This window comes from Lontra canadensis, unplaced genomic scaffold, assembly GCF_010015895.1.
Source record: "Lontra canadensis isolate GAN:19392208 unplaced genomic scaffold, GSC_riverotter_1.0 scaffold5, whole genome shotgun sequence".
In the NCBI taxonomy this organism is placed as follows: Eukaryota; Metazoa; Chordata; class Mammalia; order Carnivora; family Mustelidae; genus Lontra; species Lontra canadensis.
The window spans coordinates 5,357,057-5,381,918 of NW_022630999.1; the positions used below are offsets into that span (position 1 = coordinate 5,357,057).

Below are 24,862 nucleotides of genomic sequence, written 5' to 3' on the forward strand. Positions count from 1 at the left end.
TATCTGCTAAAGGTATTATTTATTTGTAGCTCTTCTCACATGACAAAATTCTATACATTAAACTACAGCAGAAATAATACTTAATATATTAAAATTAAAATGTCAAATATGTCTTTTATACTAAGATTATTATCTATTATATAAATCTTTTGTAGGCATTGTATGTGTCTGTTTCTTGGTGTATAACCCAAAAGTCTAAAATAGTCTCCTGGTTTAATTTGGAATTTTAAAAACTGATATTGTATTGAATTTATGTTATTTTCAATGAGAAAAAAAATAACTGGAGATATACTGTCAGTGTATTATGTATATTTGCTACCAAATTTAACAAAAACAAAACACTTTTGAAACATGTAATTGATCTATTAAAATAATTTCATCATATGAGCATATACTGGTTTATCCTATCAAAAAGTAGACATCAAAGTATTTCATAATTGGAGGGGGACTTGGACATCATTGGTTTCTAATGTGGAGCCTCAGACTTCCTGACTCTATAAATTGAACAATAAAGGCTGATGGCCTTTTCTCTTTCTTTCTTTCTTTCTTTCTTTCTTTCTTTCTTTCTTTCTTTCTTTCTTTCTTTCTTTCTTTCTTTTTCTTTCTTTCTCTCTCTCTTTCTTTCTCTTTCTTTCTCTTTCTTTCTTTCTTTCTTTCTTTCTTTTTCTTTCTTTCTCTCTCCTTCTTTCCCTTCCTTCCTTCCTTCCTTCCTTTCTTTCCTTCCTTCTGCCCTGTCTTTGTGTTTGTCTTTCTTTCTGATCTATTTTCAAATTTTAACACCCCATATGGAAATTACCCATATGAAGGCTGAGGTTACAATGATTTGAAATTATTTCAATTCAGTGGGGCCACTCTTCAGAAGCTCCAATGAGACTTTGAAATATTAAAATACAGAAAATGCATTAATCATCATTTAATCAGTGAGTTTTAAAAATACACAAAGGCTTCTGAAATACAGGATTTGGGGTTGGGGAGGATTATAAAAGTTTGAGATAACTGGTCATAAAATTGTTGGGAAAAACTGATTTTGTCTAATCCTGTAATTTGCAGACAAAACTAGTTCACCAAATATATCACATCATGGTTCATTGGCAGTAGAGCCAGCTTTAGGATTTGCCTATTTTGGAAGTTGAGAAAAAATTACCTAACATGCTATTTTCTTGGGTGTTAGGAGTCTTGCATTTTGTAGATCTTGTTTAGTGTTCTTAGCATTTGGAATCCAAATGCTTCACATTTTGTTTGGAGGTGCTTTGGGAAAGAGTATGTATGAGTAGGAAACATTCTAGTCCAAACACTAGGCCAACTTTCCAGTAAAGTGGTTTAAAAAAAATTCCACGGAAGTAATTGAAGAGTAAAAACTTTCAAAAGAATCTTCATAGTGAAGAGGTGCCATTAAAGCCTAATTAATTTCAAACTCCATCTTCCATTCTTCCTAATTTTAGGGTAGTCCTCATTCTTATCTACTCTAGTTCCAACAGTACTTTAAACAGAGCACATAATTAGACTGTTAGTGGATGAGTCTGCAAAAAGAAAACCGATTTTTGACCCTTCTACAGTTTTAATCTGAAGTGTGTGTACTAAATGCATACATTCTCATCAAATAATTAACATATATTCACAATTAACAAACAGGGACAATCTTTATATACAAACTCTGCTGCCACTATAATTTTTAGAACATTGATCCCACCAGCAAGAGAGGACACAGTTGTGCCCCTTTAAAGATAGAGGATTTGAATAAAGACTATAAGAGACAATCACAATTAGAGGTTCAAACGATAGTTTTCTATCTTGTGGAATGTTTTAATATTTTCTTCCTTATATTTCTTTATTCTTCCTCCTCATATTTCTTTAGACAACACAGTCATTTCTTCTCAATTTTTTCTTTCTTTTTAGAGAGGGGAGGCTGTCTCCTGATGGTCTACAAGAAGCTCCTTCATAACTGTAACTGAACCAGAAATGGAATATTTCATAATTCTTACAGCTCACTGATGCAGTCTCCCAAGATGTTAAGATCATTTTCCAAGTCCACAGTTTTAGAACTTCATAATCAGAATTTTATAGCGAATGGTAATAGGTAGTTGCATGCATCCATTTTCTATGATATCCAATCCCACGTCAATTAAAATTCAGACTTCATTTTGGCATCAAATGAACATAGCAGAATGAACAAGGCTGAGACCTAGTCATTGTCATAGATGCAACCTGAAAAAAAATACAAATTTCAATAGAGTTATACAAAACACATAGCTTCTAAGCTTTCCAAGGCTAGAAATGTGGGTAATTCACACTCACCCAGTTTAGGGTTAAAAAAAAATGTAGAAAAATGTAGAATCGGCTCACTTTGTGAAAAGTAGTTACATGGAAGACCATATATGGATTTAATTTACATTGTTCAGTATATAATTCTAACAAAGTTCTGGACAGATTTCTTCTTTTTTTTTTTAAGATTTTATTTATTTATTTGAGAGAGGGAGAGAGAGAGAGCAGGAGATGGGGGAGGGTCAGAGGGAGTAGTAGACTCCCCCCCAACTCCCGCCCCCAAGCAGGGAGCCCCATGTGGGACTGGATCCTAGGATTCCAGGATCATGACCTAAGCCCAAGGCAGTCTCTTAACCAAATGAGCCACCCAGGTGCCTGGGACAGATTTATTTTTTTATCAAAATGAGACTCAAAATTATTTTATCTGGCACTTAATTAAATGTATTTTTTGGTAGTTTTGTAAATGAGATTGAAGTTGTCAAATATCAGTAAGAATTGTAAGTTTAAAAGGAAACTAAAAGGCCACATGAGTAACTCTATGCGTCACTTCAGTTGAGATTAATTTTTTAGATTGTAATTTATAAATATGTGATGTTAAAAGAATACTAGTGAGTATTATAGGTTACATATTAAAATATGTATATTTGACGTACTAATTGGTCAAGGATACATATTTTTGAGGATAAAAGTTATTTGTATTAAGATTAATGGTATAATGAAAAGTTCACATTATTTTTGTACTTTTGTTTTCAAAGAAAATAAATAAGATTCTTCCTTGATTTCCAGTTGTGTGCAAAAATAATTTCTTAAATTATACCAGAGCATTTACCTTTCCTAACATTTTCAAGTGATTCAAATTCTGATCAGATTGAAAAGCTCTAATTAATCCAGCAAGCTATTTTTAGTATTTGCAAGAAAAGTAAATTCACTGTTATTGTTCTCAGTGGTGGGTGTCATGTGGGTCTTACCATCAGCAATGTCATCGTAGATCTCTCCATCACTGTAAATGTAGAAAAAAAATTTTTTAAAGAAAATACGTTCTTAACATTAAGGCAATCTCTAGATTAAAAAGTTAGTAATATGATTTTATATGACACAATTAAACATTTAAAGGTGAGAAGTTAAATGTGAATTTTTAAGTGGGAAGAAATTTTGTATTCATCTACATCATCTTTCATTCATTTAACTTAATTCTCTGTTCTATTCTAAAAATAACCAAAAAACCCACAACTTATTTCATATCATAGACATATGGGATAGGGGAAACATGCCTCAATATCACATACCATGCTTTATTCATTTTTAGATCCAACCGTGAGCCTAACACAGAGCTGTGCATTATAAGAAGTACTTATTGAACTGAACAAACTAAAAAATCATGGCACAATACTCCACGTGGGGTCCTAATGGAGTCTTTTTTTTTTTTTTTTTTAAGTAATCTCTACAGCCCACATGGGGCTTGAACTCAGGACCCAGAGATCAAGGGCCACACGCTCCCCCAACTGAGCCAGCCAGGGGCTCCCCTAATGGATTCTTTGTATTTTTTAATATCAGATTTATACTTTCACTTGAACTTCAAATATCAAATGAAATAGAATAATATTAAAAAAAAGAAATAGAATAATTTTGACCTAGGAAATGAGTGCATCATTTTTGCATTTCTAATAATTTATAAATATTAATTATCAAATACATAAATATTAGTTTCAAAAATGAGTAGCCAAGATATGGTTAGTATGGTGATTCTTATGTTATATAATTCTAAAAATATTTATGGTTATAGGCTGATGCATAATAATAGTTCTGGCTACTTTTACACATTTTGGTTGTACTTGGTCCCGAATCTTTGTAAAATATTCTGTTCTATACACTTAATAAGTACTTCCTATGTACGAGGAGATATAAACATGGGTAAAATGCAGCTTTGATTTCAAGAAGCTTATAATCTAATGGAGGAGAGAATGATATACAAGTAATTAAAATAGGAAGTATTATAAATGTGAATATAGCCTTGAAATGTAGAACACAGTTTCAAAGTTCAGAAATGTAAGGTGACTGTCACCTTGACCAGACTCACTTTTGGTCCCTGTACTATCTTTGCTTTTATCATGGAAACAGCAGCAAGCCCTCCAAGTTGCTGCCAACTATGGCAGATGCTGTAGGTTTCCTCTGTCTTCTGTTTGGATCCTTTCTCTGAGATTAAGGGAATCCTCAGCTAATGGAAATCTGATACGAATGCAAAGAGGACAGATTTTCCTATCATCTATTCAATAAGCACTTGTTAAGTAATCACTTCAAGAGATGGTGAACCAATAACTACTTAGACTATACTCTCTAACTTCTCTAATCATCCTCTAATAATCACTGATGAAGATTACTTGCCACATAGTCGTTCCTTGAAATTAGTATCTTTCATAAAATAGAGAAGTGCTTGCCTACTATTGTGATTAATGCTCTGAGAAAAAGAAATGTATTCTAATTATTTTTCTTTTCACTCTTTACTAGTTTCCTGACAAAGCATTAGCATTGATTTGTCTCTTTCTGATGGGCGTCAGGTTGTTCATGGATACAGTTTGTGAATCTTCCTTGATTTTTTTATTATGCAGAATTCTGTAAGTCTTTATGTTGGCATATGCACCTGATAATGGAGTTCACTTCTTGCACTGATATACTTGGAACAGAATCTTATAACGTTTGAGGGGAACTCTCATAGAACACTAGTACCAGACTGTGACAACGTCTTATTCATAAGAATAGGAGAATCATTGATGACAATCTTTATTCTGGCATGCTACCAAAAAGGCAACTTAATACTCTACTATGCTTAATAAAGAAAAGTCCTCAGTTGGGGTCAAATTACTAACAAGTGACATTAGCACCTACTGTGTAGACATTAATCGGTCCCTGATTTATTAAATTTAACCAACTGCATTTATCAGTAAGTGAAAGGCAAAATTTTAATGAAAGTGTTAGTGGTTTTCCCCTGTCTCCAAAGTTTGCTATGTCTGTCTCAAATGAATGTTTATGACTATGAACTGTATGCTCACGAATGAGAAGAGTTCTTGTTTATTTAAAAGAGTGACACTTTATGAAAACCTTAACTTTATGATGGGTAGTACCATACTGATATTAGTATAGCATATTCTTTTAAAATTTGTTTATGACAGTTTAGTAGATTATATTATTTAGATGATATTGGGAATCTTTCTTAAAGAACTACATAATACTCTTTATTAGTAGTAGAAGAAAATGAACTTACTTGTCCACCAAGTAACTCCGAAGGACATAACCATCTATGAAAAAAAAAAGAAAGTAAATTTTATTAATAGTATAGATTTAAATAATCTTTACTGTTTCTTTTAAGAAAGTGAAATAGGGGCGCCTGGGTGGCTCAGTGGGTTAAGCCTCTTCCTTCGGCTCAGGTCATGATCTCAGGGTCCTGGGATTGAGCCCCGCATCGGGCTCTCTGCTCAGCGGGGAGCCTGCTTCTCCCTCTCTTCCTGCCTCTCTGCCTGCCTCTCTGCCTACTTGTGATCTCTGTCTGTCAAATAAATAAATAAAATCTTAAAAAAAAAAAAGAAAGTGAAATAGAATTGAATATCTAATGTAATGTGCTTTGATATAATGTGACATAGTATACTGAATAATTCTATTTCCAAATACGACCTATTTTTCTTATTCATGTCCACTTTTCTCCCCTTCCTTTCTTCTCCTTTTCTAACTTTTTTTCTCTCTCCTACAAGTCTCTTTTCCTCCATTTACGAGCTTTCCCCTTAAAGATAAACAATTTATCTTCTTCTCCAAGCTACTGCATGTAGTAGCACAGGCCTTTTCCAAATTCTACTCTATTTCTTCATGGTGTTACCCATGTGACCCTGTCCTAGGGAGAATTTATAGTTTCTCTAAATAGAAAAATAGTTTGTATGTAGGTATTTCAAATACCATCAGATCAAAGCCTTAAGTTTTAAAATGTTATTATATTGAATAGAGTCAAAATTGTTCAACTCCCCTTGCAGATCAGCAATCTTGCAATTACTTGGGGGAGTATGCATTCTAAATGGTCTCAAAATAGTTCTCAAGTTCAGCATGGAAGGTCTTCCATACTGCTTTTGTCATTTGACAGAGTGTCGACACATGCATTTTCACCTTTCATGATACAAATCATTATTAGAAGAACACACAGCAGGCATTCTAGTGATTCCCCTGTTAAATAAGAAGTAGACCATACTTTATGCAAAAAAAGCAAAGTTTTTTTTAAAGCACCTTATCTTTGCCCCTATTATGCAAAACAATCCTAAGAAAAGATACAGACTTTTTTTTAAAAAATATTTTATTTATTTATTTGACAGAGAAAGAGAGATCACAAGTAGGCAGAGAGAGAGGGGGAAGCAGGCTCCCCGCTGAGCAGAGAGCCAATGCGGGGCTCCATCCCAGGACCCTGAGATCATGACCTGAGCCTAAGGCAGAGGCTTAACCCACTGAGCCACCCAGGTGCCCCCAGACTATTTTTTTTTTTTTTTGAGAAAATTTCTGTTGACATTTAATTAATATTACTAGTCTTTGGAATTATTAGTTTTGTGTTAGCACCTAAACTCTACTATATGCTTGAGATTCATAGCTTTCATTGCCTTGTCAATACAGCCTCTAAATACTTTCAGAGCCAATCTATTGGGCTTGGTCCACTTTAGATCTAATTTTTATTAGGGTAAATGCGTAAAAAAATTATAAACATAGCAAAGAGTAATACAGGTGATATTAACATAAACATAATGATGCCATACTGACATTGATTTAACATGCAAAAACATTTTTTTTAAAAAGTGGGATCATACAAATGAAACTCTAGATTGAAACTTAAGAAAATGAACTTTCCCTTTAAATATTCCAGAGTGAAAAAAAAAAAAAAACCCTCCACTGAAATATTTTATCAAGAAATTCACCCCTTTTTAATGAAAATTTTATTAGAATCCTATTTGGAAAAGGAAACTGCAAGTTATCTCTGAATTCCTGTAGTATGGAAATAATGAAGCATGTGTCAAAATGATAAAAGCACAAAAATGTAATATTTTTCTCAGACTCTGAGAAGTTAGACCTTGTTATACCTTCCTTTTTTATTTCAGTTAAAGCAAAAGTAGCAAAAATTATTAGTGTAAGAACATCTAAAGTTAATATCCTTGGTTGCCTTTGACATTACAGTTCTTTTAACATTTCATGTTAACAGACTTCTAAAAAATTTAGGGTATATATCATAATTTAACATAATTTTTACAGGGGGATAAGCTCGTCTCTAAAAAATTCAATTCTATGTGTGTCTCTCAAAAGAGAAAAATCTATGCAGATAACAAGTTTTCAGAACAAACTGTGAATTTCATGTCATGGTCCCAATAACTGAAATCCATCTTTACCCACCCTGGTGTTTGGAGCTAAAATAAAATGTGAACATTTTTCTATAGACAGTAATAGTCCAAACATTTTGTTTCCATTAGTTAAAAATGGTGGCTCTGCTTTTGTTACTTTTTTTTCTATAATTTTTTTTCTTAAAACCAATTAGAAAATAAAAGAATACAATAATAAGTGTTCCCATGAGATATTCATATTTAAGTTAATAATTTAAAAGTAATGACATGGAGGAGCTGAAGCTTTTGACAGTGAAGGAAATCTCTGTGAGCTGTTCAGGCTTTGGAATGTCTCTGAACTAATATTAGAAGATACAAAATTAGAGAATTATATACAAAATTAAAGCTATTGCCAGAGACTGGACTTACTACAGTATCAAATATATTCCTGTTTTGTTCTTTTTTAAAGAGTCCTTTACTTTTTTAAATAGTCCTTTACATGACTGAAGTTAATAACTATGATAAACAGCTTAATAGCCTGTCTTCACAAAATTAATTATAAAAATATATTTTAGGTTCTCAAACCTCTATTACATTTCCTCCTATGTCTTGGTTGTTCCAGAGCTCTAAGGAATGGCTTTTCTTTTCATTGAATGCTCTGCTGTGGCTGTTGCTTCTGTGCGTGAGCTACATAAATATGAATGATTATGAATATTGTTTAAGAAAAATGTATCAAGGAGATGCAGTGTGGGATGGTACTGTACTGCTTTATTTTAATTTCCTGAAATGATTAGATAATTTGGGACTCATTAGCTATAAAATTATTATTATATAGCATTTTTACAGGATTAATGACTTTTTAAAAAAAGATTTATATTTGACACAGAGAGAGATCACAGATAGGCAGAGAGGCAGGCAAAGAGAGAGGGGAAGCAGGCTCCATGCTGAGCAGAGAGACTGAAATGGGGCTCCATCCCAGGACCCTGAGATTATGACCTGAGCCAAAGGCAGAGGCTTAACCCACTGAGCTACCCAGGTGCCCCAGGATTAATGACTTTTAATACAGCATGGGTTTCGCTGTCTAGTACATTTAAAAATCTCTAAAACTTCATTCGATTAAAAGCATGATTGATTCATGACAGTGTTGAAAAAAGTGACCCACTATGAATTTTTATATTTTATATGATCTCTCCCTTATAGTTCCTAGAAATAACATTTTTTGCAGTAGAAAAATGATCTCTTTGCTTCAGTGTTCCATGTACATCCATCATAAGGAGTATTAATGAAAAATACAATGAAATAAGCAAAAAAGTCATCGTGGCTCCATGCTATGTAGAATGGGCACCATGTTTACTGTGGGTGCTGACTCACAAGGGATTCTCACACCTAATATGAAATGATTATTTGGAAACTTCATATTCATACAGCAGAACAAAGTAGCTTGAAACAAGTGTTTTTAAATATGTGGTGGGGGGCTCCTGGGTGGCTCAGTGGATTAAGCCAGTGCCTTCGGCTCAGGTCATGATCTCAGGGTCCTGGGATCGAGTCCCGCATCGGGCTCTCTGCTCAGCAGGGAGCCTGCTTCCCTCTCTGTCTCTCTCTGCCTGCCTCTCTGCCTACTCGTGATCTCTCTCTGTCAAATAAATAAATAAAATCTTTAAAAATAAATAAATAAATAAATAAATATGTGGTGGGATAGAGCTAATTAAGAAAGTAACATCCATCCCTCACGTGTGCCAGTTCTCAGTACTGACTGACCTTTAAGAAGGGTGTCATGAACACAAAATTATGAAGGAAACACAAAATCATCTTTGGAAAAGTTGAAAATATCTTTGTTGTAATATTTTCAAATTTCTTAATAAAAATGACAACTTTTGTTATTTCTTTATTATTTCATTTGTTGTGAGCTAAGTCCAGAAATGAAGTTCAGTTTACTCAATTTGGCTTCATGCAGTTAAAAACAATAATATCATGTTGCACAGACTTACCCAATCAAGTGGAACAATGCCTGACATCAAAGGGACATGCTCATAATATTACAGAAAGAAAAAAATAAAACACAGTGTATGAAACTAAATATAAATTATTAGCCTAGTGTTATAAAAATGTTCTCTCTCCTTGTCTTCTTTCTCTCTGTCCCTTTCTCCTGATTTTTGGGGCTTCAAATCCAGGGACTTTTAAGTTTCTGAATTAGAAAATTTTCTTTAGTGAGCATCTGCTCTTTTAAAATTGAAAACAGAATTATTTAAGTAAAGAAATGATTAATTGGATTTGAGAAAATCCACTCTATTTGAAATTCCCTTTCCTTGATGCCCAAAGAAAATGGAGAACATTTTAACCATAAATAATTCAGTTCATGTCTCCTTCCACACCTTTTGTAGAAATTTTCCTATAGGAGGTAGGGAAACATACAGCTTGTGAGACACTGAGTTGTGGAATACGCTCAAATATTAAAGAGAAATTCTAAACATTTGGGAATGTGCCAGAAATACATACTTAAGATTTCGATGCCTCTTTGATATGTGTTTCCACAAGCCAGTGGGATAATTGATCAAATGTGATAATGCTTGTTTTAAGGGTGGCTTGTACTCAACTCCAAAATGGGAAGAGATTGTTGTTAATACTTTCTCCTCTAATTTTTACCATTCCAAATTAAGTTTATAAACTATGCTTTCTTTTCTTTGATGGATTAATGAATGGAAAGTAAGGAAGATGTTAAGGTTATGATGGTGTTGGATTGCAAATGCCTTTACAGCTAGACAGATGTAGAAATAAGGAACCAAAAGATTTAAAGGCTCCTACATGATACACAACAAGCAAACCACATCACTAAGAACAAGACAGAGAACTTCTGTCTCCTAACAAGTTAAACTCCTCTGCAGACTTCTTCTTATGCGTGTCTATATGTCAGACTTTCATCTGGTTCTCCAACTGCAATCTCCAAATTGTTACATTCAATTCAGTAAGCCCTGAACAAGGTGCCAGGTACCGCGGGAGGATTGGCAGTACAATGTTGACAACATTTCAGTGAATTTACTCTCCCGCTCAGGGTCTAATACGAATAACAGATTGATAAAACAGGAAGGACAATTAGAAGGACAAAAGCAGTAGCATGGTGTGGCCAGAGAGATAAATTGTGATGGGTGACTGGGGAGTAGGGAGTGGGTGTGTTTCTAATTTTAGATGACAACTGGATTGTTTTTTACTAGACAATTATGGGTATTAGAAGTAGAATAAAACAGCATAGAAGGATGGAATAGCATAATTTACTCAGGGAATGACAAGTCAGTAGTATATATTTTGGAGTGGTGGTTGTCGATAGGATAGTTGATGGGTTTGAGGCTAAATCTATAGGGTTTTATATCATAGCCTAGAGATAATATTTGTGTTTTTAAAAAATAATAGTTGAGTAACAGTGTGGCAGGTGGATTGGCTGAGAACAAGGATAAAGGTAGACATATCATTTGAAGGGCTATTGCAAAAATCTAGATTCGAGAGGGCTAAATCCACATAACAATCCTCCCAAATCCTATCGAAGTCACCTGAGTAATGGATCAGAGATTAGGGAAATTAAAAATGCCCAGGGTCCAGTTCAAGAAAGGAATAAGCAGGAGGTTTAGAAAAATTAAGAAAAGCAGGATATTTGGCAAAATAAAAGTGAAATAAAGCAGATATGATAATTACATTTTGGAATAAAGCTCAACATGAAAGGCAACAGCAGATGCTCTAAGTGGTCTTCCCATACATGTCAGTGCCTTTTGGTTCACCCAACTTCCAAAGGACAACACTTGCAATTTTTTTTTCTTTTTAACTGATCAATTTTCTCTGGCTTCCAGAGCTCTTCATCACCTTGCTCAGTATCCCGAAGTAGGGAATAGGCTTCAACTCTGCAGGGACTGGAGTTGGTGTAACAATACCCCAATTTGTTTCTCATTGGATGTGATAACACTGCCACTCTGAGTTCTCAGCTGGTATAAGCTGCAATTACCTAAGTGGCAACTTTTTCGATAACAAGGCTTTGTTGACTGCCTCCTTTCCTGTCTCCTTTTCTACTTGCTCATAAGATTCCCAGAATCACTCCCTAAATGCAGAAGCTGAGACAAAGCCCAGTCCAAAGACAGTCTTTAAATAAAAAACAACAGTTACACAAGCACTGCTGATAGAATCATCAGGTTTCCATTTTGTTTGAGATGGTCCCCAAACCACCTATGACTTGAATTAGTTATCTGTGAGCTTAGGAAATATAAAGTGCATTGGTGTTGCACCACAAAAAAATGATAGAAGTTATGTGGAGCCTTTGCTTGTGACCTATCAGCATTATACACGTTTGCCCTTCTCAGTTTTAACAGATGATAAATTCTAAGAGGGCAGGAGCCCTCCAGTATTCATAACAGTATTCAGAATTACTGATGTCCAAGTAGGAAATGATAGAACATTACGGAATCATCCCTGAGTAGTTCCTGTTTGACTCATGCTTAAGATTCTCTGGCTTCTAGAAAGATAAGTCTCCTCCACATTTACGTTTCTGGAGCTGCTTCTTCCTGCTCATCTATATCCATACAGGTTGTTGGTGAAGCCATTTGTACCCTTGTTATGCAAGAGTATGTTCATTGCTCCAGCAGTATCCATTCCCTGGCAGCTTGGGAAAATGCAGAATGTAATACCTCACCTCAGACCCGCTGAATTAGAAATGGCACTTTGGACAAGATCCCCAAGCGATGGGTGTGCACGTTGGACTTGTGAGGCATGACTTTACACGGGATTGGTTGCAAAAGATAAGACTCTCAGGACAGCATGGCAAGATTGGTCTGAAGCTTGTGCCCCAGAGAAAGGGCCACAGGGCAAGTCCTCGGACAATTCTCTCTTGTCAGAAATGTGATATAATTTGGAAACCAGAGGAAAGAAAACAGATTCATTTAGGCTCATCACCTCAATCAGCCACTATCAGCAGTGTCCCTTAGTTTCTTTTATTTGTATAATTTTTTTTTTACCAGGGCTATAAATCCTATCCCACATGAAGCAGGCTTCTTATTTCTCTTACTATCGTGCCATGAGAATTTCCTCATATTATTATCATAGTCCTTGTGTAAATATTCAACCTGGTATATTAATCATAACCTATTTAAAACTTTTTGAATTTTTAAACTTTTTAATATTTTTGATGACCTTTTAATGCATGGAGTTTTTCTGCACGTAAAGCTATTCCTTGGGGTACATCCTCACATATGCTAGTCTGAACGGGGGCTTTCTCTGTCTGCTGGAGCACTGTTTACACATTAGCTACCGTGACCTTTGAGCCTTAATACTACACCACTCGTGTCTTTTATCCTTTGTACCCACATTTCATTTTCTCCTTTTAAAAGCCAACCACACCTCCTCCATGATAACTTTAGATCCATTTCCCCAACCTTGAGTCACCGGTTTTATTCTTAAAACTCCCATTTCAGTTCCTGTCCCTGAGTCACCTTCCTGTCATTAAAATTTGACTCAGAGTTCATGTTTTCCACACAGACTAACCAAGCTGATAGGGGGGCAGCCACACTGAGTCTTTGCTTTTAAATAAAGGACACGTAATTTTGAATGGCTGTTCCTTGGACTTTAAGTAAAATAAGCTTCCTTTTAAAACCTGACAAGAACATTTCCATCTGTGGGTTTTAATAGCTGATAAAGTCAAAGAGACAGGGACTCTTGTAAACCCGTGGAATATGACCTGGTACGAAGGCATGCACTTGGGGTGAGTCCCGGGGGGTGTGGAGGTGTAGTGAGCGGTGACTCCCTATATTTTACACCTGGAACTAATATAACACTGCACATTAACAACACTGGAATTAAATTGGAATTAAATTAAATTAAAAAATAAATAGAGGAAACATAATTTTGAATCACCCTTCCCTGGTCTTTAAGTGAAATAAGCTTCCATTTCAAAAGGGAGAAGATGTCCCTCTGTCTGTTTCAATAGCCCACAAAGTCAAAGAAGACAGGAGACTCTCTTATACTCATTAGGAAGACTATGGTGTATGAAGCATATCGAAGTACGAACTGAAAACAAGTCAGTCTGCAAGGTAGGAAGACTGGAAATTCTAGATGTGCCGTGTGCTATATAATCTCAAAACTAGACCCGAACTAGAGCCACTCACTCCTTAAGCACACTGCTTCTCCCTCTGGTGTACCCGAGAATAAGCCAGAGAAGAAGTGAGGGTCACAGATTCTGTCTGGCTCCCCAGAACTCATGACTCAGCATGCTCAGGGCGGGTTCAGGCAACTGTGATTTTAAGACACAAAGGGTTTTCTGATGCTGGTGGTCTGTGGATTGGCATTTTGAGAAGTACAAATTTGGCATGAACTTGGCACCACAGTGCCAAATACAGCAGGTGGGAGATGAAAAGGGATTCAAATAAAATAACATTGATTTCCACGAAGCACGATCTCTAGTTTCTTAATGTATGCCACAATTCATAAAGCATAGACAAAACAAGTTAATAAAACAGGGGTGATCGGGGAAACATGTTCGATGATGAAAAGGAAGCAGTGACTTACATTTTCCTTCTTCATTTCTGCAGAGAACTTTTGTATCATCAGTGTTTTGTATAACTTCAAGAGATTCACCAGGCTTCACCTGCAGGTCTCTGGTGCCCCACCTTTTGGAAGTAAAGGAAGGTGCAACTTTGGTCGAATATAGGACTCTAATTTCACCATCATACTGGAAAAATAAAGAAAAACATTTATATGATTGACTGATTGATGTGTACTATTAAACGAATTCCCTTAGTGACAGATTTACTAAGAAAGCCTTTGCTCCATGAATAGTTCCTTGTTTTAAGAAAAAAATGTAAAAACATTAAAGAAAAATTTTTGAGGGCAAAACCACTCATAATCTCACCAACCTAATACAATCACAATTTTAAAAATTAAAAATGTTTTTAAAATTTAAGGTGTCCATGTGTTGATTTGATATACCTATATATTACAAAATGATTACCATCAAATCTTTAGCTAACACCTCTAACACCTCCAGCACCTCACATAATTTCCACTTCTTTTTTGTGGTGAAAACATTTAAGATTTACTCTCTTTACAACTTTCAAGTATATATTAATTAGAGTATTGCTAACCATAATGACCATGCTGTACATTAGACCCCTAAAGCTTATTCATCTTATAACTGAAAGTTTGCACCTTTGGCCAACATCTCCATGTCCCCCACCCCAGCCTCTGGTAACTCTCATTTTACTTTGCTTCTGTGAGCTTGGCTTTTTAAGATTCCACATATAGGTGATATTATAGAATATTCCTCTTCCTCAATTTGACTTACTTCACTTAGCATAATGCCCTCAGGGACCACTCATGTTGTCACAAGTGGCAAGATTTCCTTCTTTTCCATAGCTGAATAATTTTTCAGTGTATGTATATGTATTGGTACATATATACATATATATTTTTAAATCCATTCTATTTTTAGATTATCTTACTATTAAAGTTCAAAGAACAGCTAAGTTTAAATGATTATTGCAGTATATATATTGTGCATGCAAGAGAGCTTGCTTAATTTGTTAAAGGAATAAATTCAAATGTAAAGAAAATTATATAGAAAATAAAGGAGTTAGGATGGATAACCGATACAGATAATTACACTTTTAATATGTGCATTTTGGTACTTAAATATCGTTTTTTTTCATTAGCACTTTGAACTTTGTCTGATATTTAAATATGACATACTTTAAATTTTTTCCTGAAGTCTTTCTCTTCTTTTTCCTGCTTTTTTAACTTCTTGGGGTCTTTTTCTTCTGCCTTAGCCTTGGTTCCTTGACTGAGATGACAGAACACACATAAAACAGCATTTAGTTTAGTTTAAAGAGAAAAGCATACAATCGAGACTTCATCTCTAAAATTACAATTTTGTTAAATTTTGTTTTTAACTAATATCTTTTCTTAGAAATCTAGTACATTCCCTGTAATAAGTGATGATATTTTGTAGCACAGAAGAGATTCTTCAAAAGAGTACAGATTATGAGTTAAAATGGAATAAGTGATTATTTACTATGCTGAGGCATATAAAATTACTCAGGTACAGTGTGAACAAGGTTACATATCAGAGGTTTCATATGATTCAACCCACCTGTTGTCAACCTCTCTGCAGTTTTCAAACCTTCCTAGATAATTAAGTGGCTTGGCCAATATCATAGAAAAGGATTTTCGAAAGAGAACATTTTTTTAAATTGATTTTTATGGCTTGAGAAGTTTATCTATATGTCAGGTTTTCACATCTACTTAAAATGAAGCCAGGGTAGCACTTTCTCTCATAGACACGAACTGGGCTAATGCCAATTGTCATAAGAATAAGCCTACGATAGTAATTCCTCAGCCTGGCCATATATAAGATCACCTGGGAAGTTTTTAAAAAGTACTTTGTCTAATTCCTAGAAATTCTAATTAAATTAAATACACTGTAATTAATTAGACTGAGTGGGGTCTAGATACCGACATATATATATTTTAAGGCACCACAGATAATACTAATTTACAACCAAGGTTGGGGAACATTTGCTAGGGTTGAACGTGGATGTTAGGGAAAGGCTGGATGACTCTGAAGAAGAGAATTTTAAAAATCAGAATTTTTGTGAATATGAAAAGTTCTAAACACGGATGTTCATTTTTCTCTAGATTACCTACAGTAAAGTTCTGTTTGTGACTGATATATTAAAAATATTTGATTCCTAAGGCTTGAATCTTAGAATTAATTCATTTACTGTTAAATGAATTAGCACAATGTCCTGCCTTTGTTTCTGCAGCCTTCCTCAGTACCTCCGTGTCACGGTGCTCTGGGCACTGGTGGATTTGCTGTCCCAAATTAGCGCTTTGGAACTATCAGGATATATGTGCATGTTAAAAATGGCCCAAGAGCTCTCTTAGAAAATAACTTATTGAAATTTAGTTTTAGTTAAAAATAGAATATTACATTAGAGAACATAAAATAGTCTTAAGCTCTGAAAATAAGCAGCAGCAAAGAAAACAGTACATATCACATAAAGTTTAATCAGCTGGGGTTTATTCGACTTGAAGAAAAGATCCCGTGTGTAACTGGGTTTCCAGAGAGCTGTTTAATGGAATAGGGTGACATTTCTACAGTAATAGAAAACACAGAAAAATGCATTAAAAAATGTCAGGGATAGAAGTGACTCCCCAATGGTGAGGAATTTTCAAACCTAACATATTAACTGAAGATTAGGTTTTCCTTTCAGAAAAAAGGAGAATGATTCTTTTTATTTTTGTTTGTTGTGTCTATAGAACTCGGTCTTCACATAGAAATGATAGCATATTCCCCCTTCGGTTTCTTTGATCTTGATATTTTCTCTTGTTCAGTAAAATTAACTTAACAGTGTTGGTAAAAAGTAAATACTAAGTAGATAAGCACACATGCATTTTCGTAGTATTGCTCAGAAGACACTGCATATTATCTCTCATCTATGTCACTTTCTTCCTTTAACTAACCAAGCTCAAGGTCTTTTTATTTACCTTTTTTCCTGAGAAAGCTACAGAAGTATTCTTGCTTTCATACACCGTATGGATCAGCTCATCTCACATGCTTATTGGAATATAAAAGAAGCATCTTACCATGTTATTTTCTATTTCAAAAGAGGTTTCAAAAAGTATTCCTTTTGTACTAACTGATCTTAACAGGTTTTCATACAGTTTTAGCCTGAAATTAAATTGAAACCCTAGGTGAGCTGAAGAATGTCACTATTCACTCTTAATGTGTTTTTTTTTTAATTTGAATAGAAACTTTGAGAATCTGATGCTTTTGTGAAAAAGAGACATAATAAAGTCCTTTCAAAACAAGAATCATCTTTTTTTTCATAAAAGGAAAAAAATCTTGTGGAGGACAGAAGAGATTTGAAGAAGGTAGGTGAAAGCTGAGATATAAACTAAGAAGTGAATTCAAGATAAAAAAAGCTTTTGGCAAAAGGGTAAAAATAAAGGGAGGAGATGAATCAGTGAGGTCAGTTGTGATCAGTCTCTCAAATATTTTCCCAGTGAATGAGTATATGAACGAATAAATGAATGATCACATCAGTGAGTCACCAGGCAGAGAATAATTAGAGGACAAGGAACTGAATGCCCCAGAGAGGGGGAGGAGGAGGGAGACTGGCAAAGGAGGGGAGAATGTGGAGGAGGGGGGAGATCAGGATCAAGGCTTTCCTCCCACAAGCCCAGCTGAAACTTTAGAGCTTGGATCAGAGAGACGACAGACTGAACAAGATGGAACATAATATGCACAAACCTTTGGGGGTTTATTCTATTTGAATTTTCTTTTTTGGATTTGTTGCGTGTACTTACAATGTTGAGTGTCTTGTTTACTGAGTGTTGGTTTTAGGTCTCACAGAAGAGTTTAAAATGAGGAATTCTATGAGGAATTAACATTTTATAAAGACTTTAGTGAAGTATGGAGACTCTATTGAGTTTCCAAGACTTTAAGTACTGTATTTAGGGAAAAGACATTCCAAATTGTGTCCTTTAATTCTGGCAAACTGATTTTTAAAAGAGAATGTGTGTTTTGAAGGGCAGCCACTATAAAATATTACAAAATAAAATGTGGCATTGGATTGTGAGCTTTTAGATAAGACGCTGCGGTTAAAAAAAAGTTCTACTAGCAGTCGGATTTTACCTCAAAATGGGAACATTTGACTTACATCAGCTCTGGTGGTGGAGCAGGGAAATCCGACGCATCCACATCATCGTAAACTTCATCTCCCACATCTAACAAAAGGCAAAATATCAAACGTTGAAAACTTTTAGTTTGAATTTTGATATGAGCATCTGATGATATTTTTAATATAAAATTGTTTCAAGGACAACAAAATCAGTTTTCTTTGGGTCTCTGTACATTTCTTCCGGAAGCATTGTTTGCTCCTTTAAGGGGAGAGGTTTTCTCTGCCTGGATGCTTCTGCTAAATTTCCCTCAAAAAAGCCAGTGGTCATGATTGTAACTAACATTATCAGGAAAAAATCTCCCAAACTAGTGACTGAGATTATCTGAAGATCCACACATGGGGTGAGTGGCAGGATTAGTAGATTGCTGACAAAAAAATCAGCATTACCGGCCATTGGCAATAGGCAGTAGAGATTGATTCGTAGGGGATTTGGGATGCTCTGGTAATATACATTATTTTATTTATATGTCTGTGCCTTTCTATGTCTATGTCTGTCTACCTATCTATCATTCTCTTTTATTCACTGATCTGTCTCTCATTAATTTTTAACTTACAGTAATATTAGATATGGTACCACCTTAAAATGAGAAGAATATTTCTAGTAGTAAGACATGTCTGGTCCCAGCAGGTACTGAGGATCAGTTTTGGTGGAAAAGTGGCTATGCCTTTAAGCGGTACAATGGCTTTCCCAACCTGTAGACACTTTTCTTCCATCTAGACCTCTTGTTAATAAAGTCAGGAGAATTGCTTCCTCTCTGCACCTGTTAAGTTGCTCCACTACAAATTAGGCTGAAATGAGTTGAAGAGAGTACAAATGTTTTAAGGAATGATTATCATAGAAAGTTTAAATGCTCTCTGCTAGAGGCAAGGATTTAATTTCCTTTAAGAATCTCTCTCTCTCTGGACGCCTGGGTGGCTCAGTTGGTTGGACGACTGCTTTCAGCTCAGGTCATGATCTCGGAGTCCCGGGATTGAGTCCCGCATCAGGCTCCCAGCTCCGCGGGGAGTCTGCTTCTCCCTCTGACCTTCTCGCTCATGCTCTCTCTCACTGCCTCTCTTTCAAATAAATAAATAAAATCTTAAAAAAAAAAAAAAGGATCTCTCTCTCTCTCTGTATAAATATAGAGAGAGTACATATGTATGTGTATATTTATATTACATACATGTGAGTCAGTGTATGTACATTCTCCCCCCAACTCATGTAATTAATTTCATAATTATGTGAAGAACCCATCATTAATATTAAAAAAAATATGTCATATCCTTGGTTTCTAGAATGGGAAAAATTACTCTTTCATACATAGGTAGATAAAAGACACTTGAAAATAAAAGAAAATTAAAACAAACAACCACATTTTTTTTTTTTTTTTTTACTTAACTGATCACATTTGTTTCACTTTATACCTACCCCTTGTGGAACTAAATTTCTTGAATACTTTTTGAAAATTATAGATTAAGATATAAACTCTTCATCAGTTATTAATCAATTTGAATTAGTGCCTTACGTATTTTCAAACTGATAACTGAAAATTATAAATAGTCTGGAAGAATAGATTATCTGTGTGTTTCATTTTTCTCTTTCAATTTATTTATAAATTCAAACTTTTTGAATGCCCCTGAATATTCTTGTGAGACATTTTATTTTGTTCAAAGTCAATTTAAGAAGAATCTTTGAAAGGTCTGTCTCAGCAGGGATAAAAAAAAAAATAAGCTGATCAAAATGGTACGAAGAAGAAACTGTTTTACATTTAACAGTGGAAAATTTTCCAAATACAATATAAATTATACATTTAAAAAAATCAAAGAAATTTAGATTTAGAAGGGCCTTGGTGTCATACAAACTGATACATTTTTAGAAATCCTTATGCAGAAGCCCAATATATCAGGCTTGACTGAATTGGGGTAGAGGAGACATGAGAAATATCAGTGTCTATCCCTGCCCACTTGTTTCTTTCTCCATAGTTCCTTTGTCCTTTCACTCCTTTCTCCATGGGGTGAACTGTTTAAAAACCATCAATATTAGGGACACTGGGTGGCTCAGTTCATTAAGCATCTGCTTTCCCCTAAAGTCATGATCCCAGGGTCCTGGGATGGAGTTCTGCATTGGGGGAGGGTCCTTGCTCACCATGGACCCCACTTCTCCTTCTGTGTGCTGCTCCCCCTGCATGTACTCTCTCTCTCTCTCTCTCTCTCTGGCAAATGAATACATAAAATCTTTAAAAACTCCCAATATTAAAAATTTTCCTCTTCTCACTATTTAACTGTTGAGAAACTGTGCCCCCCATTCCTCCCCCTCAGGAGAAGTTGCTTGACAAGGTTACACAGGTTAATATTTTCAGAGTCAGGGCTTTCCTCTAGATACCATGACTATATCCAATGCTTGCCTACTACCCCATCTGCAAGAAATGAGATGTAAAATATGTAATTAGTTTTCATTACTTACTCAATTGTTTAGGAGGAGAAGGGAAACTGGAAAGAAATGAGAACACATTATAATCAGACCAATATAAAAACAGGAATTGAGCCCTTTTATTTAGGAGAGGTGTGAACAAGCAACAACCTGAAGGCTTCTGAAGGCTAATTTATCTGCTGGTGGTCATTCCTTTCTCATCTCCATTTCTCCACTGAATCTCAGTTTCTGTCCATCAATTTGGAATTTCACAAGTTTTTGTTTTTGTTTTGTTTTGTTTTGAACTCTAATGGTGGCCAAAAAAGCCCAAAGTCAAGGCATTCAATGGTTGGTTTTGCCCATAGCCATTTGACCAATATTTTCATATTTGTTCTATGAAGTTTGGGCATATTATCCCATCAGATTAAATTCAATGGGCTCAATGTTTTAGAATCATTACGGCATAGCTCAGGTCAAAAATTTTATTTGCCTAAAGGAGTAGAAATAGAGGGCTGAAATGAACAAAGGTCATAGGATTCTTTGTATGACCCTGTTTTCCCTAACAGGAGAATGGTGAGTAAGAGAGGAATATCCGGTGAAACCAGACAGGGAGAGCTTATTAATAGAAGTTATCTGAAATCAGGATTTTGTGGTATTTAGTTGTAACAGAAAAAGACCTTTGCTTTTATTACTTCCTGAACTTTAAACACACACAAACACACATCACTAGAAGAATGGTGCACAGTTACACTAAGGTGTGAAAGGTCATTAGTTCAAATGATTGAAAATTAAAATTAAGAGGTGTGCAATTGAAGCAGCAAAAACAATCCTGCCTTTGTTTCTAAGTAAGGTCTGCATTTGAAATGCTGCATCAAGAGAAGAATTGTTTTTTTAAAAAAGAGGATTTGTTATGTTTACTTACAATTTCGAGTGTCTTGTTGACTAAGGCCTGGTTTTAGGTCTCGCAGAAAAGTTTAAAATGAGGAAGTCCATGTGCAACTAATATTTGATAAAGGCTTTAGTGAAGTATGGAGACTCTATGGAGCTACAAAGACTTTACATACTGTATTTAGAGAGGAGACATTCCAATTGCATCCTTTATTTCTGGCAAACTAATTTTTGAAAGAGAATGTGTATTTTGAAGGAGAGTCACTACAAAATATTACATAATAAAATGTGGCATTGGAATAGTGACCTTTTAGGTATGAATGATGCTGCAATTAAAACAAAAGCTCTATGAAATGCAGTGTGTTATGAGTATGTAAAGATGTGTGTGTGTGTGTGCATACATGTGTGTTATCTGTGCATGTTTATAGGGAAGGCAATATATATCTTTGAAGCATATGACAATTTTTGAATACTTTCTGTTCCTCTTTTGTAAATGCATGAGTAAAGGATGATACCGCTAAAGAGGCTAAGAGGACTAATGGAAAATAACACTGAAGTGACTTAAGCCTGTCGGAATTTGGTTATTGGTTATAAAATATTAGTAGCATTTGATTAAATCCACATTAGTGTAGTTATTGTGCACTGAATTTGTTTGGTTGACTCTTACGATGAACCTTCATTATTGTCTGACTCAGGGACTTTAGGTTTCTCTCGTATACTTTTCTTTCTGTCATCTTTTCCCTTTAACATCTTCAAAATCCCCCAGGACCACGAATTACTCTTGTCTTCAACCTGTAGTGTGGAGCTTAGGAGCATGCAGGCACGGATCAGAATGGAATCATCAGTGGAATGTGAAGACGTTGGGGGGACATTCAGTTTTTCATAATTATACTGCATTGATCATTCAGGCAGCAAGTGACTCATTGTATTTCACAAGATGGTGCCATGGTCTTTGAATGCTGCCGCTACTAGTTAAGTAGTAGGCAAGTTACTTTTTTTTTATTTAGTGCAATTTCTCTTGGCTTTAGAATAGCAAGCTAAGTTAAAATTAAGTTTTATTAAATATCAATTTTGCATTATTTTGTCTTTAAAATTAAATGACAGCTCTTACCCCTTCCCCCCTCAATACTGGTTTTGCCACAAATAGCAGATGGTTTCCTTTTATTTGGATTGCCTATAAGTATGATTATTATACAGGAGATAGCCATGCAACTGATAAACTCTCCAGAGATTATTGACTGATAAACAAGTGATTGGGAAAAGTTTGAAAAAAAAAATCTCTAACAGATCATTCTTTTTCATTTTACTTCCTTTGACAAAGTTGTTGAGGTTCTTCCAAATAATCTACTACTTCACCTGGAGTGTGGTGCAATTACACTTTCTGACTTACTTCTGCTATTAATTAAACTTTCAAATCATTATTGATGGTTGTAATAAGGAGCACAATTTTTTGCTTTTTATCCTAACCAGAAATCAACACTAAATTTCAGCATGTAAAAAAATTTCAAGAAAGTAGATCACTGATTACTCTTACCCATCATCGACATCTTCCTCTTCAATCCCATCATAAATATCATCATCTGGGGGAGGTGGGAACATCCCTTCATTTGGATGGTGGGGGGAAAGATCTTCTGTTAATTTTATAATTTGGCCATGTAACCATCACTCAAAATTTGATGATAAATCTGCCTTCTTTAACTCCAGAAAAATTCCTGTTCCTTATCAACCATTTAATTTAAAAAAGAACTTTATTTTCCCACTCTCACATAGGTAGTAGGCAAATTATTTTGTGGATTATTTATAAAGGAATTCTTAGAGGTGAAATTTAATAAATATATGAAGGAAGATAAAGGGCACTGTGCATTGGAGATAAAAGGAATGGGGGAGAATATGAGAAAAAGTAAAACTGAATAGGAATAGAGTTAAATACTGTGGAAAAGAGGGAGAAGGTGATAAATATTTAATTAATAATGAGGGGACATTCAGAAAAATACTGATCAAAATATAAGTGAAGAAAAACAGAATGAAAGGTGAATTTTTGAAATTTGGTAATATCTCTGATTCATTTAATCAAGGTGATATTTTAAGAGCTAAACCCTTTGTTGTAAACCCTCAGGATCCTTGCTATTTGACAAATATTTATTTAAAAAAGTTTATTGAGTACCTCCTCTGTTCAGAAATATGTACGAAGAACTTGAAATGTGACTTTTAGGATGAGAATTTTGTCACTGAAAGTTATTAATAAAATATCTTTATTTTAGTGATGAGAATATGAGGAGTCTTTCGGAGTCATGTTAAGCCAACCATATAAATTATCCAAATAAGGATACTTCTAAAATTGAAGGGGGATGTAATTGTGTTCAGACAATTGGCATAAATCAAGTTTGCCCCGGGGACACTGGGAATAGCATCACCCTATGACCGACAACAAGCTCAGAAGAAGTGACTTGTTTAGGGTCACTCAGTGGGCAGGGATGGAACCCACATCATTAGCTCCCAGTCCTGTGGTACCCATATTAAGATCCTCCTCATTATTTGCAAACAAAAGCATCTCATCATTAATATAGACAAAAATGATCAAGACTCGAAGAAACTGCTGATAAAAGTGCGTGGCTTACCTCCACTTCCACTCTGACTGTGGCTGAGGGAAAAAAAATAAACAAATTAAATTAGCATAGAACTATGTAGCTATTGGGAAGAGAAATACATATATTGAACAGTTATACAAAAGAGAAAGAACATTGCAGTTCAAAGTTGTCAGGATGTTTTATGTAAAGAGGAAGAAACATTGTTCCTTATCATAATAGAAACAAGGCAAGAAACAAAACAAAGCAAACCTGATAAGAATCAAGTGAGGGTTAGTACTACATAAAGTTTTCAAAACCATGTTACTGTTTGCTTTTGACATTTCCCATGGGGTAGTTTTTAGGCTATACATTACTGCTTCATTCCATAGATAGATTTATGAAAAACAACCAACCAACTAACAGTAGTATTCCAGAAGTCGTATAGAACCATTATTACGTTAAATTGAATTCTCTCTCTCTCTTTTTGAAAGATTTTATTTATTTATTTATTTGAGAGAGAGACAAAGAGAGAGAGAGAGCAGGAGTGGGGAAGAGGGGCAGAGGGAGAGGGAGAAAAAGATTCCCCACTGAACAGGGAGCCTGACACAGGGCTCGATCCCAGGACTCTGAGATCATGACCTGAGCCGAAGGCAGATGCTTAACTGACTGTGCTGCTGAAGTGGCTCCAATTCTCTTTTAATATTTTATAGC

At 35.0% G+C, this 24,862-nt stretch overlaps 1 protein-coding gene across 2 annotated transcripts in view; it reads right to left on the bottom strand.

Annotated features, from left to right (window-relative positions):
- Positions 1-1,538: 1,538 nt before the first annotated feature.
- FYB1 (FYN binding protein 1) overlaps positions 1,539-24,862 on the bottom strand; it is a 149,869-nt gene continuing 126,545 nt past the window's right edge. The window contains exons 10-19 of one of the 2 annotated variants that reach the window (XM_032851371.1): positions 24,203-24,225; positions 23,119-23,185; positions 22,252-22,389; positions 20,751-20,776; positions 18,287-18,353; positions 15,315-15,405; positions 14,136-14,298; positions 5,522-5,555; positions 3,231-3,262; positions 1,539-2,205 (exon numbers count right to left, since the gene is read on the bottom strand). In XM_032851371.1, coding sequence (XP_032707262.1) covers positions 2,183-2,205; positions 3,231-3,262; positions 5,522-5,555; positions 14,136-14,298; positions 15,315-15,405; positions 18,287-18,353; positions 20,751-20,776; positions 22,252-22,389; positions 23,119-23,185; positions 24,203-24,225 — 664 coding nt within the window. In that variant the 3' untranslated portion in view covers positions 1,539-2,182. The remainder of the gene's footprint in view (positions 2,206-3,230; positions 3,263-5,521; positions 5,556-14,135; positions 14,299-15,314; positions 15,406-18,286; positions 18,354-20,750; positions 20,777-22,251; positions 22,390-23,118; positions 23,186-24,202; positions 24,226-24,862) is intronic. The other variant, XM_032851370.1, reaches the window with a different exon arrangement.